This window comes from Hyaena hyaena, unplaced genomic scaffold (genome assembly GCF_003009895.1).
Source record: "Hyaena hyaena isolate Hyena2069 unplaced genomic scaffold, ASM300989v1 scaffold_192, whole genome shotgun sequence".
Classification (NCBI taxonomy): Eukaryota; Metazoa; Chordata; class Mammalia; order Carnivora; family Hyaenidae; genus Hyaena; species Hyaena hyaena.
This window is the reverse complement of record NW_024080825.1, coordinates 742,572-754,958: the sequence shown is the minus strand read 5'-3', so window position 1 is coordinate 754,958 and position 12,387 is coordinate 742,572. Positions and strand designations below refer to the sequence as shown.

Here is a 12,387-nt window from a genome sequence, read left to right as displayed (position 1 = left end):
GGGGGAGGAGGGACGTACTGGGACAGGAGGGAGAAGCACACCAGAAAGGGGATTCAAGGCAGCTTCCCTCACATCATCTCACCAATCCTCCCGAACTGTGGAAGCCTCGTCCACACCTGACAGAGGAAGCTGAAGCTCCGGAGGGGCTTCGAGAACCAACTCTCCCCTCAACCCCTACATCCTTTCTCTGCCTTAACCCCTGGTCCTCTTCCATCTCCCCATTGTGTCCCCAAGTCCACCTTGCTACCTGGAGAAAACCAGCGGCCCCTGGGCAGAGAGCGGGGAGAAGCCTCCCATAGGAGAAGCAAGGCTCTTCCCGGGTTCCATTTCCAGGAGGAGCAGAGGGCCAGGGGTGACTGAGCATGTGTGTGCTTGCGTGTGGCGCACACATATGCCTCTCTGAGAACACAGGGAGCCAGACTCCTAGATCTGATCCTCACCAGCCCTGTGACAGAATGGAGGTGGGTTGATGTGGCGCTTCTCATACACACACACATGCACACGCACACGTAGGCACACACATACACACACACAGAGTGAGCAGTTTACACCGAGAAGACACAGCCCCTTGGGTACAAGTGAAGGTCAGTGTAGATGTGCAGGGTTACTGTGTGCGTGTTCAGTGTGCACAGGCTTCTGTGGGCTCTGGACCGAGCCGCGCGGATCACACACCAAGGAACACAGCGCCATCTGCTGGCCAAACAGCCCGCCGCTGCAACTTGTCAGTCCAAAGCCCTTGGAACCCCCTCTCATCCTCTGGCCGGGCCAGGCGGGCGCCCCACCCACCCCTGAAGATCTGTCTCCCAGAGGCCCACCGTTCACTTCCTTATGCTCCCCTTGAGGCCCATCCAACAAAGGAACGCAGGTCGCTGGACTGGAGGGAGAGGCCTGCCTCCCAATCATATCTGTGCCTGTACCTGAGTCATGTGGGGACGAGAGGGGAAGGGATCTTCTCTCTTCTGCACCCCCTCTTCTCCACCCCGATGTGGACTGGGGGCAGCTGCTTCCTAGTGGCCTAGGAGACCCAGGCCTGAGAAGCTCCCTGTACCCCCATGTGGCTAGAGCCGGGACCCAGGACTTGTGTTAGAAGAAGCCTAGCAGCCGCGGATTCGATGGACGAGGTCCCCCCCCTGCTGGTCAGAGCGGGCATTTGCGGCTTGGCTCCAGGGTAAGGGCCAGGGGTCTGGGGAGGCAGGTGAGGGCTAGGAAGTCTGCCCCTCCTCACCCACAGTCCCTGGGGCTGCCGCTGGCCAGGCGGGGTCCATCATCTCTCCCACCCCTTCTCAGTCCATCTCCTGGCCCTACTGGCCCCTCCTCTTCCGAGGCAAAACTGAAGACCACGAGGAAAGAAAGGTGCCCATTCCAGAGAGAACCAGTAAAACTCAGGTTCAAACGCTCTCAGGAGAGCAGAGGCCCGGAACTGGAGTGTGGCTGGGGTCCCAGATGTGTATGTGCTGGTTTCTTTTCGCACTAGTTTATTGAGCACACACTCTGAGGTGCCTTGTCCTGTTTGCACAAGCATTTTCCTTCCATCCACTGTCTCGTTTAATGCTCACAACAATCTATGAGGTGGGTACAAGTATCCCTATTTTATAGACGAGGTAATTAAAACTCAGAGAGACTATGTTAGCCAAAGTTGCAAAGCAGGATTTGAACTGCAAGCCAGATTCCTTAACTCTGACACAGGACTGGATCCTAAGCTGCTCATCTGTGTGACTTCTACCATTTTTCCTACAGAGAGAGCCGACTGGTCCCAGGAATCTCACTCCCTTCATCTCACATTCATTCCCACAGCAACCCTGTGAGGAAAGCGTTTTCTAAACTTGCTTTATAGCTGAAGAGATTGAGGCTCAGTGAATTTAAGGTGGTTGCCTGAGGAGTGTCAGTGACCAGGGGACAAGGCTAGGTAAGAGCAGAGCTACAGGCTCAGAGGGGAAGGCGGTGGGAATAGCAGCGGGCAGAGGCAGGAGAGAGGAGACCCAGGAAAAAGCTGGGCTGGCTGTGGCTTCTGGGTATGTGTGTGGGGCAGACGGGCGGTTTCTCCCTCTGACCGCAGGCACCTTTATGGAACAGTGAGGTACAGAGAGGGGAGTCCAGGGCTGTGCCTTCTCCGTGATGACAGACCTGGCGATCACCCCCTTGGCATCTCAAGGGGCTGCCGGCTAGTTCACTTCTCCCCCCCACTGCCTGGCACTCCCTGGCCCTGGTGCCAGGCCCTCCTCAAGTGGCCCAGACTTGACATAGCTGAGATGGGAGGGGCAGGTTTGTGAGGCCCCTCCTCTGCTCTCACTGCTCGCTCCTGACCTCTAGCTCTATTTCTATATTTGGTCACTCTCCCTCACCCTCTCTCTTCCCTACCTCATCTCTATGACTCTCTAAGCCTCCCCTGGCCTCAACCTCCCTGTCTTTCCACAGAGAACCATGGAGATCATGGGGAGTGTAGGGGATGATGAAGAGGAGATAGATTGTCCACAGGGACAGAGGTGATCAGCCAGAGTGTCCCAAGGAGAGGCTCTGGGGAGAGACGAAGGAGAATATCAATGTCAGTGGTTTATTGGGAAGCGCCTACCCCAAACACCAGCAGCCCTGCCCCGTGCATCCTTGAGCAGAAATAAATAAGGCAGCATTTAATGAACCCATTTGTCTCCCTCCTAAGGCAATCTGGAGAGGGGCAGCCTTTGCTGTCCTAGGGACTAGGACCCCTCTGGCTCTTGAGGAGGGGTGGGGGAGGGCGGGGGCTTGCAGACTGCAGGCCACCCCCCTCTTCCTAGCCTGGCCCCGGGGGGCACCCTGTGAGCTTGGTGCTACTTTCACAGTCTCTGAGGTCTGACCTCAGGGTAGCAGTCTGCCCTGTCCCAGAGAGACCCTTCCCCATCAGACCCCCATGCCTGGCCCCTGCCCCTGCCTGAGTCCCATCATGGGTTCCTGCTCCCATCCCTAACTGTGAGGCTGGGGGAGCCAGCGCCTCCTCCCCAGCCCAGAGGACCCAGCTGTGGGGGAAGGAAGCTTTGCTGTCATATATATATGTTTTTCCCCTTGGGGTTCAGGGGCTGAGGGTCTGGCCCCTGCCTGACACTGGTCAGCGGGCAGTCAGCTCCATGGTCTTCTTTCGCTCTTCTCGCTGCTCTTCCCAGTCTTCCTCGGGCTCATATGTGCCCTTGATGATGGCCACACGCTCGCTCAGGCTCAGGGAGTTGGGGAACAGCAGGTAGAAGTAGAGGATGGCAGCTAGGATGGCCCCCACAATGGGCCCGACCCAGAAAACCTGGCGGGGACAGGGTAGCATCAGGGAGCTGAGTCTCGGACCTCGGAGACCCACGGCTCCCCTCCAGAGGACAGACCCATGACACTCAGAGGAGGTGGGCTTACAGACTTCCAGACCTCCAGAGGAGAGACTCTCCTGCCTCAGGAAGAGATACGTTAATTCTCTATTCCCCAGAGACAAGGACTTGGACCACAGACACTCAGATCCTCAAAGGAGACAGATCCCCAGAAGGACAGCTCCCCCCACCTCACCCTAAAGAGACACAAATGACCCTTCAAAGGAAACAGGCATCTAGATCCTCAGAGAGACAACAGAACTCTCCCATCGACATAGAGAGAGAGAGAGAGACAGACCCCGAAGAGAGAGAGCATGAACTCTCAGAGGAAGTGACAAATAGATTGTCCAGAGGGACAGGCCCACAGGAAGGAAGACTCTCTCAACCCCTCAACAGGAGCAGCTAAATAAAACATCAGAGAGGAGAGACACAAAGACACACCACCTTCCATGCCCCACCCCAGAAGGACAAACACAAAATCCTCAGAGATCAACACAGAGGAACAGAACTTCCCTTCCCTAGAGGGACAGACACACATAGTCCCCAAAGTACCCTTGTCCTTGTGCTGGCTGCATCCCATCCCCTTCTGTATCCCTTCCTTTCTCCAGCCACACCTCCCAGGGCCACCCCCTGGGCCCACAGCACCCAGACAGTCCTGGGGGCTCCTGGCCAGGTTCCCAGGCTCTCATTGCCAGGGAGCCAGGGGGTGGGGGAGACAGACTCACCCAGTGAACGGGGCTGAAGCGGTTCATGACCACTGCGGGGCCGAAAGAGCGGGCTGGGTTCATGGAGCAGCCAGTGAAGTAGATCTGGACAGAGAGAGGGAGGTGGCGAGGAGGGTAACATGCTTGTCCACTCTTAAAGGCCTGGTCTTTCCCAGGGTCACCCAGAAGTTCAGGGGCTCAACCAGGTCTCTGACTCAAGTCTCCTGGTTCCTAGGCTGGAGAGCTCTCCCTCCACAGGTCCCACCCCATGCACCACTCTTTCTTCTCAAGTCCTGTGCTTGGACTTGATTTCCTCCCTCCCCTCCAACTCCCACTTACTCCCATCTTTCCTTAGGCTAGAGAAGATTTGGGGGCACCCAGCCTGGGACACAGCACAGCAGCCTCACTCTAGGCCTTAACTGCTGGGTTCCTCAGTTGAGAGGGATATTGTGCCAGGGCCCTAGTATTTGCCCTGAGGGTCTCCCCACAACTCCAGCCAAGGGGCAGCATTGCTCACCCCCACGAGGTGGCCCAGTGTGACGGACAGGCCGATGGACAGGGCTGGAGAGCCCACAGGACTGGTGCGGCGGGAGTCCGTGGAGGAGAAGACACAGAGTGCCAGCTGGAAAGTCAGAATCAGCTCCACCACCATAGCTTGGCCCTGTGTTGTGTTGTTGTTGAGCTGAAAAGGGAGGGTGGGTTAGAACCCCTGCCTTCTAGCTCTGTGGCCAGCAGCTTGGGGGACGGGGCTTTTGGCCTCCATGGACACTGAGAGCCTAAGTACCTGGAAGCCGAGTCTTGCACACAGAGAGGTCATTTGCTGATGAAATTATATACTTGGCAGTGTGCGCAAAGTGCAGAGCACAGGCCTGTGGCCGAGGAGCAGAGTGTGAGGGGAGCCCTTCCTGGACTAGGTCTTGTCAACGGTTCTGCCCTGTCCCAGCCCCCACAAGCTGGCATTTACCCTCCCTCCTGTGGGCAGCTGCCCAGGTTGCCTATTGCACCCCCTGCCTGCCTCCCGCCCGTGTCTGACCCGCTGCCAGTGCCAACCTCAAACCCGTCTCTCCGGTGGGGCTGACTCACAGTTTGACAATGGTCGAGAAAATCCTCCTCTGTGTTTGATTAATGAACCCAGTTTGCATGGGACATGGGGACTGAATCTGGGGCTACCGGAGGGGGTGGAGGCAGGGGCCGGGAGCAGTACCCAATATTCAACAAACCCTACACACTGACATCATATTAGGGGGTTCACACTCATGGATTCTAAATGTAATCCCCTGGGCACCTGCTGTGGTGGGTTATGGACACCTCCATGTAATGGCTGAGAAAAATGAGACCCAGAGGAACCAGGGGCACCCAGAGCCAGGACTACAACCCATCTCTTCCTGATGGTTCCATGAAACCACACAATAAGGAATGGACAGGCACAGGGAAGGTTCCAAGAGGAAGGCAAGAATCAGGGTTGAGACAGGAGAAAGCCAGAAGTTTCCGGCAAGAAAAAAGGGACAGCAGGCAACAGGAAAGAGGCTTCCCCAGAAGAGCAGCAGGAGGGGAGCGGGCAGGGGAGGTGGGTATGAACCAGGGAGGCTGAGCAGGAAAACACACCAGCCTGGAGATTCATCTTCCTGTCCTTTCTGGCAAAGGTGTGCACTAGTTCCTTCTGTAGCACCCATCCTTGAGATGGGGTATGCATCCCTGGTCAAGAGCCCACCCCAGGGTCCCTGCCCCACCCTAGCCCCGTGGTCACTCACCGAGTTGACTGCCAGATTGCCACGGGCATTGAGCGGTGCCAGCCCATAGAGGATGCCCGCCCCGGCAATGGCACCCACCAGCTGGGCCACCACATAGAAGACAGCCCGGAGCAGGGAAATCTGGTTGCCCACTAAGAGGGCCAGTGTGATGGCAGGGTTGATGTGGCCGCCGCTCACGGGCCCCAGGGCCTGGGCCAAGGTGCCTATGGCCAGGCCAAAGGCCAGCGAGATCTGCAGGATGCTGGGCAGCGCCGACGGCCACTTGAGGGCTGAGCCAAGGCCAAAGAAGACGAAGATGAGGGTGGCCAGGAACTCAGCGAACACCGCCTTGAGGAAGGCCACGGAGCACACCTCTTTCTTCATGGTGGCCGCGGGGGCCTGGCGGCGGCGGCCGCGGCGGGGGGCGCCCGTCGGGGCGGCGGCGCAGGGGGCAGGGGGTTGGCTCCCGGGCAGGGCGCGCTCTGCGGCGCCCAATGCGTGGCTGGAGGCCTGGCGCGGGCCCTGCAGGGGTGCGCTATATAGAAGACGGACGCCCCGCGGCGGGGGGGCGCGCGGGGGGGAGCAGTGGGCGGCTCCCGCGCCCGGGGCGCAGCGCGGCGCGCAGGGAGGGAACCTGGCGGCCACCACCGGCTCGCAGCTGCCCCGGGCCCCGCGCGCCCCCGGCCCGGTGCCCGCCCCCTCGCCGGGGCAGCAGCGGACCCGCCCGGGCCACGTGACCCAGGCAGCTGTGTAGGCCGGCCGGGTGGCCGCGGACCCGCGCATGGTGCGCCCGGGAGGCTCCTACGCTCCCCTCCGCTCTGCTTGTCCCGGCTTCTTGCGAGACTTCTCTGGTCGCGACCTCGCCGGGGCTACTGTTCTCGGGCCGTCTACCTCCGCTGGCCCACTATCTCCGTCCTTGGTCTTCCCCTTTTCTTCTCCTCGGGCTCTGGGTCCAGCTCCTCCTTTTCCTCCTGCGACCCGGGCATCCTGACCCGGCCTCACCCCCGGCAGGGCTGGAATGATGCGATTCCCCGGAGCACAGCTCCACTCAGCTCCCTGCCCGGAGATGGCGGGGGCGGGTGGCCGGGTTGGGTCGTGTGGGGCGGTCCGGCTGTCGTGGGCCTCTCCCTGGCCGGGCCAGGCTGGCTTCCCCGGTTGGAGCGGGGGCGTTTTGGGAAAAGCAGGCACAGTGCCAGCCTATTCTGCTCTTGGCAATCCCCGACGCCCAGGAGCCCCAGGAGGCGTCCTCTTCTGTGCAGCTGTGCCAGCCTCTCCAGGGGTGCAGAACTCTGGGGATCCCAGTGAGCCCCGAAGAGGGTGGCGGCTGGGAGTCCACTCTGTCCATGGGACGGGAGGGGGCATGACCAGCTTCGGTTTTGTTCTGGGTCAGAGAAGACCCCCTGGAACTGGGGGGGGGGTCGGAGTTTGGTGCAGGGAGGGTGCAGGTCTTGGTCTCTCCTGCCTTCCTCCTGGAGTCCCCTCCTTACTCTAGATCCCAGGTTTTCCCTCTCCTCCGCTGCTCACCTCCTTTCTGTCTCCCTAGTCTTCTTTCAAACCCTCACTCAGTCTTGATTCCTCTCCCTTTTGCAATCTCTCTCTGCTCTTTTCTTCAGTCTTCCCCTCCCAGACCTGTCTTTTTTTCAGACTTCTTGTCTCTCTCTTCCATCTCCCCACCTGCCCTCCTCTCGTTGGTAGTCTCTTCCTCTCTCTCTGTCTCAGTCTGCCTCACAGTCTCCCTGTCCCTCTGTCTCATTTCAGTCTCTGCCTCTTAGGCTCTCTCTCTCTCTCTCTCTCTCTCTCTTTACAGTTTCCCGTCTTTCCCCCTTCTTTCCTTTTATGGTCTTAGCTTTAGGCTCTGTCTCAGTCTCTCTTCACCTCTGTTTTTATCTCTTCCGTTTCATTTTCCTCTGCTTTTTAATTTGTGACTTTCTTTGTTTCTGTCTCTACCTCAATTTCCATGTCATCTCTCTTACTTGTGGTCTTTTCCAGCCCTCCCACCCCAGGAATGGGTGAGACTTTCTTCCAGCTCCCACCCCCCTCCTCCTCTCCTTATCCCTTCCCTCTGAGCTCCCAGCTGCTCTCTATCGCCCTCCCGCCCCTCCTTCTTCCCAGTCTCAGGTTAGGCACGTAGGGAATGAGGCTGGAGGGCCCTCCAGGGTTTGGAGGAGGGGCAGGGACCCAACTCCAGGATCCCTGGAGAGGGGTTCCACTAAAGACTCCACCACCTGCTACTACTACCAGGTGTCCTTGGAAAGCACCACAGTGCCTGGTACCGAGTAAGGCTAGTAAAGTTTCCTCCTGTTGTTTGTGTACGCGACTATAATTTTGCAAGTCCCCGGAGGGCTCTATGCAGTGCTATGCAGAGGGTGCAGCAGAAGGAGAGAACAGGTGCTCCTCTGGTAGCCTGTCCAGCAGGGATGAGGGGGAGGGGCCCGGAGGAAAGCCAAGGACCCGGAGGAGCGGGCTCTGGGCTCCGTGGCAGCTAAGAGGCCAAAGAAAACAGGGACCAAAGAAACCCTACTATTGTTTCTCCTCAGTTCCGTGTTTCCTGCCAGAGCGGCTCCTCCTCCACTTCTCTCCTCTTAAGGTAGAGGTCTGTCTGTCCTTTTTGCCATGGGTCGTGGAGCCCTGCCCTTGGAAGAGCATAGCAGCAGGGTACTGGATTTTCACCTGGGTTTGGGGCTCAGGGCAGGCCTGTCCCAGACTGGAAAAATGACCCTGATGACCACACAGGCCTCGGAGGGCACAGCTGGTCACGTTTCCAAGGCCCTGAGCACTTGGGCCCTGCCTTGTCAGCCCCAGAGGAATGCTTCCCTTGGACCTGTCTGGGCTGGGAGATAGATCTTCCCATTTGTGGCAGAAAGAGTTAGAATCTCTCAGGGAGAGCCCCTTCCCTCCTCTCCTGATATGGGGACTCCTGTATTTCCTGGGAACAGGTAAGGGCTGGAGGTAGAAATGGTAGGGTAACTGGCAGCAGATATGCTCCTAGAGCCCCACCCATTCCCCAACATTGGGGGAGAATCATCCATTCATTCCACAAAGACTTATTGAGCAGTTTTATGTAGCAGGCACTGTTCTAAGCACTGGGGATACAGCCAAGAGCTAGCAGACTACTTCTCTGCCTTGAGGAGCTAACGTTCTAGTGAAAGGAGATAGACAATAAACAATGGACACGTGTAGATTATATAGGTAGCATCTGGCAAGTGCTATGGAAAAATAGGATATGTTAAGGGGGCTGGGCAGGCTGGGATGGGAGTGAGGGTTCCTTGAAATTTTTAGCGGGGTGTCAGTGTAGGTCGTATTGAGAAACTGACATCTTGAGAGGAGAGGGAGCAATCCAGGCATATATCTGGGGGAAGAACATTCCAGGCAGAAGGAACAGCCAGTGTTGCCGGAGCAGAGGGAGCAAGGAAGAGCATCAGGAGATGAAGACAGAGGCGGTGGAGGGGGGCAGACCTGTGCACCACCAAAAAGGCCTGCAAGCTCCACTGGAGAGACCAAAGGAGTCGCTGAGCTGAGGACTGGTGTGGTCCATCAAAGTTGGTTTTTTGGTTGTTTTTTAATGTTTTTTATTTATTTCTAGGAGAGAGAGAGAGAGAGCGTGAGCAGGGGAGGGTCAGAGAGAGAGGGAGTCACAGACTCTGAAACAGGCTCCAGGCTCTGAACTGGCAATCAGCACAGAGCCCGACGCGGGGCTCGAACCCACGAACCGTGAGATCATGACCTAAGTGAAAGTCGGACGCTTAACCGACTAAGCCACCAGGCGCCCCTAAAGTTGTTTTTTTTTTTTTTTTTTTTTGAGAGAGAGAGAGAGAGAGAGCAGGGGAGGGGCAGAGAGAGAGGGAGACAGAGGACCTGAAGTAGGCTTTGCCTTGTCAGTTCAGAGTCCCATGCAGGGCTCAAACTCACAAACTGCAAGATCATGACCTGAGCCAAAGTCAGATGCCTAGCCGACTGAGCCACCCAGCTGCTCTGACAATGAGTTTGACACGACTCCTCTGCTGTTGTGTTGAGAAGAGACCAGAGGGGCAGGAATAAAAGCAGATAGGCTCCTTCCAGGGAGAGGTGACAGTGGCCCGGATCTGAGCGGAGGGACTGAAGGATTCTGGATCCCTCGTAAAGGGAGCGCTGACTGGATCCCCTGATGGAGTGCACGTGGCATGTGAGAACAAGGAGTAAGGTGACTGGAGCTTTTTGGCCTGTGCAGCTGAAAGACAGAGATGTCTACGTTGAGATGGGGAGGATGATGAGAGGAGCTGGTCTGGGGATCAGAGCAGGTCAGTTTCAGACACGTTGAGTATTATTAGGTGTCATCCAGACCATGGAGCTCCTGACTTTCCAACACCTTGCTACAGCCAGCATGAGGGGACCAAAGGGAGCTGTTCTCTGCTCTCTCTGGAGGCCACACAGCTTGCCCATGTCTCGGTGCCCATTTTGGCCAGGTCGGCTGTGGGAATTTGCCACCACAGGCTACCTTAGTTGAGCTGCGTATTCAGCATTGACATTCCTTCTGAACCATACCTAACAGCAGCTCTGGGGAGCTCATGACATGCTAGAGATGCCAGTCTGTCTTCTGGCACTTTGGACGATACTGACCTTTTCTAAGTTGTGGAAGAAACAGCACTGAATTGGCAAATGAGCATTTATTGAGTGCTTATTATTTGCAGTGCACCATGCTAGACAAGACAGAAGAAGGAAGATAGATAGGAGAATACCATCCAAGAGCTGGAAGGAGCCCTGCCCCCAAAGGGCTTACAGTCTTGCCTGGGAAGCACTGCATATACACAGAATCACAGCTTAAAGATACAAAACGTCAAAGCAACACTTGCAGGCACAAAGTGGGGATGTGGGAATGGATGTTTCTGGGACCTGGTGGTTAACTACCTTTTTTCTTCAGCTCAAAGCCTTTTCTGTCCCCAGCTCAAGGACCCAGATGCCTACCCACCTGCCTCCTTGGTGCTCTGCCTCTGTCTGGTCCTGAGTGTGTTTGACCTCCATCCTCCTCCAGACTGGGAGCTTTTCAAGGGCAGAAGCCAGCCTGGTGTTCTTTGTTCTTTTCTCCCTACCCTGATGTGGCCCTCCCCAGGGGTCTGTGTCCATCACAAGATAGAGGGCCGGGCTTGGACAGACTCCCAAGGGGGAACCAAGACTTGCCTCAGACCAGACAGACCCCGTCTCCTGTGAGTTCTGCATCGACAGACCATGGGATTTTGAAAAGAAGGCCTGAGTCCAAGTCTTGGCTCCACTACTTTCAGCAGTGTGATTTGAGACCAGTCTCTGAAATGCAGCTCCTTAATCTATAAAATGGGAAGAACGATATTTGTTCTGCCTGTCTCACAGGGTTGGCAGATAATCACAGGAGATGATAGGGATTGTGCTGGAAATGTTAAAACCCTGCATAGCTGGAAGCCATTGTCCTTCTCTAACCCACCTGAAGTTTTTAAGAGGAATAGATGAGCCAGTGCATATAAAACCCCAACACACAGGTTGGGGGCACAAGAGATGCTCAGTAGGTGTCCAGTCCCCTCATCCTCCTCACTTTGAATCCTATTTTGACCTCTGACCTTAGTGGCCCCGATTGGAACAATCAGGACAGGAGTTTGTGGGGATCTGTTGGGGTGAGGTAGGGGTGAGGTAGCTGAGACAATTCAGGCTTGGCTCACAGCTCAGTGCCTTTCTGCCTTTGAATTTCCAGAGCAAGGACACTCAGCTACCAGGAGCACAGCCCTGGAGGTTATTTCTTTAGTCTCTAATATAACCCCTTCCCTGGTAGTGAGCAGTGAGCCAGGTGGCTGTCACCAGCTGCCTGGGGTTTGGAACAATCCTCTCCATAGCACCCATGGTCCAGGGCAGCCTTTTTGTGACCCCAAAGGGAGCTTTGGTCAAGGAAAAGAGAAAAAAAGCATAGATGAGGAAGTGGTCACAGCCACAGATGTTCCTCATACACAGTCCATCTCAGAAGGGAGTGGAGGTCGGATGGGACTGGAGGCTGGTGCACGGTGGGTGTGGACACAGTGTGGGACAGACACAGATAAAAGCCTTAAAATCTCAGAGGCAACAGTGCATGGAAAAGGGGCTCAAGATGTGACTCTTAGGGTCGCTACACAGCAGGCTGGAGAGGGAGGGGGGGAATGGACGGGCTGAGTGGTGGAAGAAAATGGGAGAACAGGCAGGGGGTGCTCAGGGTCGGGAGAGATTAAGAGGCTGGCTGAGGACGGGGCCAGCCCCAAACCCACCTCCTCCTGGCTGGGCTCCCAGCGCTCTCCTTTGCACTGACCACCAACTAAAGAAGGTAAAAGAGGCTAAGGATCAGGCCCCTTCAGTATTCTCCCCGCAGGAAGCGGAAATAATGAAATAATCCCAATAATGCGTGATAATGGTATGAGGAATTACAGTTCACACAGCATCTTTACATGCATCATCTCACTTAATCCCAGTTAATCTCATTTGAGAAGCACTGCACTGGTCTGGAAATTTAGAAGCCCAGGCTCTAGACACGGACCTGCCTCTGCCTGGACAAGTCATTTCTCCTCCGTGGTCCTGTCAGTGCTGTCAGAGCTGCTCTCCCCCCAGTAACTGACCTCTGGTGGAAACGTGAAGGGAGGAAGGGGAAGGGAGATTCCTGGGGAAGAA

General features: G+C 56.4%; 1 protein-coding gene across 1 annotated transcript; it reads right to left on the bottom strand.

Moving 5' to 3' along the window:
- Positions 1-2,592: 2,592 nt before the first annotated feature.
- AQP5 (aquaporin 5) lies at positions 2,593-6,269 on the bottom strand. The gene is made up of 4 exons (XM_039241402.1): positions 5,776-6,269; positions 4,542-4,706; positions 4,046-4,129; positions 2,593-3,265 (listed from the first exon to the last, which is right to left on the bottom strand). Exons 1-4 carry the CDS (start codon positions 6,136-6,138, stop codon positions 3,080-3,082), a joined length of 798 nt encoding a protein of 265 aa, XP_039097333.1. The 5' UTR covers positions 6,139-6,269; the 3' UTR covers positions 2,593-3,079.
- Positions 6,270-12,387: the final 6,118 nt, after the last annotated feature.

Excerpts from the sequence above, each read along its gene's own strand:
- AQP5 (XM_039241402.1), bottom strand. The coding sequence starts at position 6,138 with ATGAAGAAAGAGGTGTGCTCCGTGGCCTTCCTCAAGGCGGTGTTCGCT. Across the intron at positions 4,707-5,775 it reads GCAATCTGGCAGTCAACTCG|CTCAACAACAACACAACACA; the intron begins GTGAGTGACCAC and ends CTCCCTTTTCAG. Across the intron at positions 3,266-4,045 it reads GCTTCAGCCCCGTTCACTGG|GTTTTCTGGGTCGGGCCCAT; the intron begins GTGAGTCTGTCT and ends TGTCCCCGCCAG.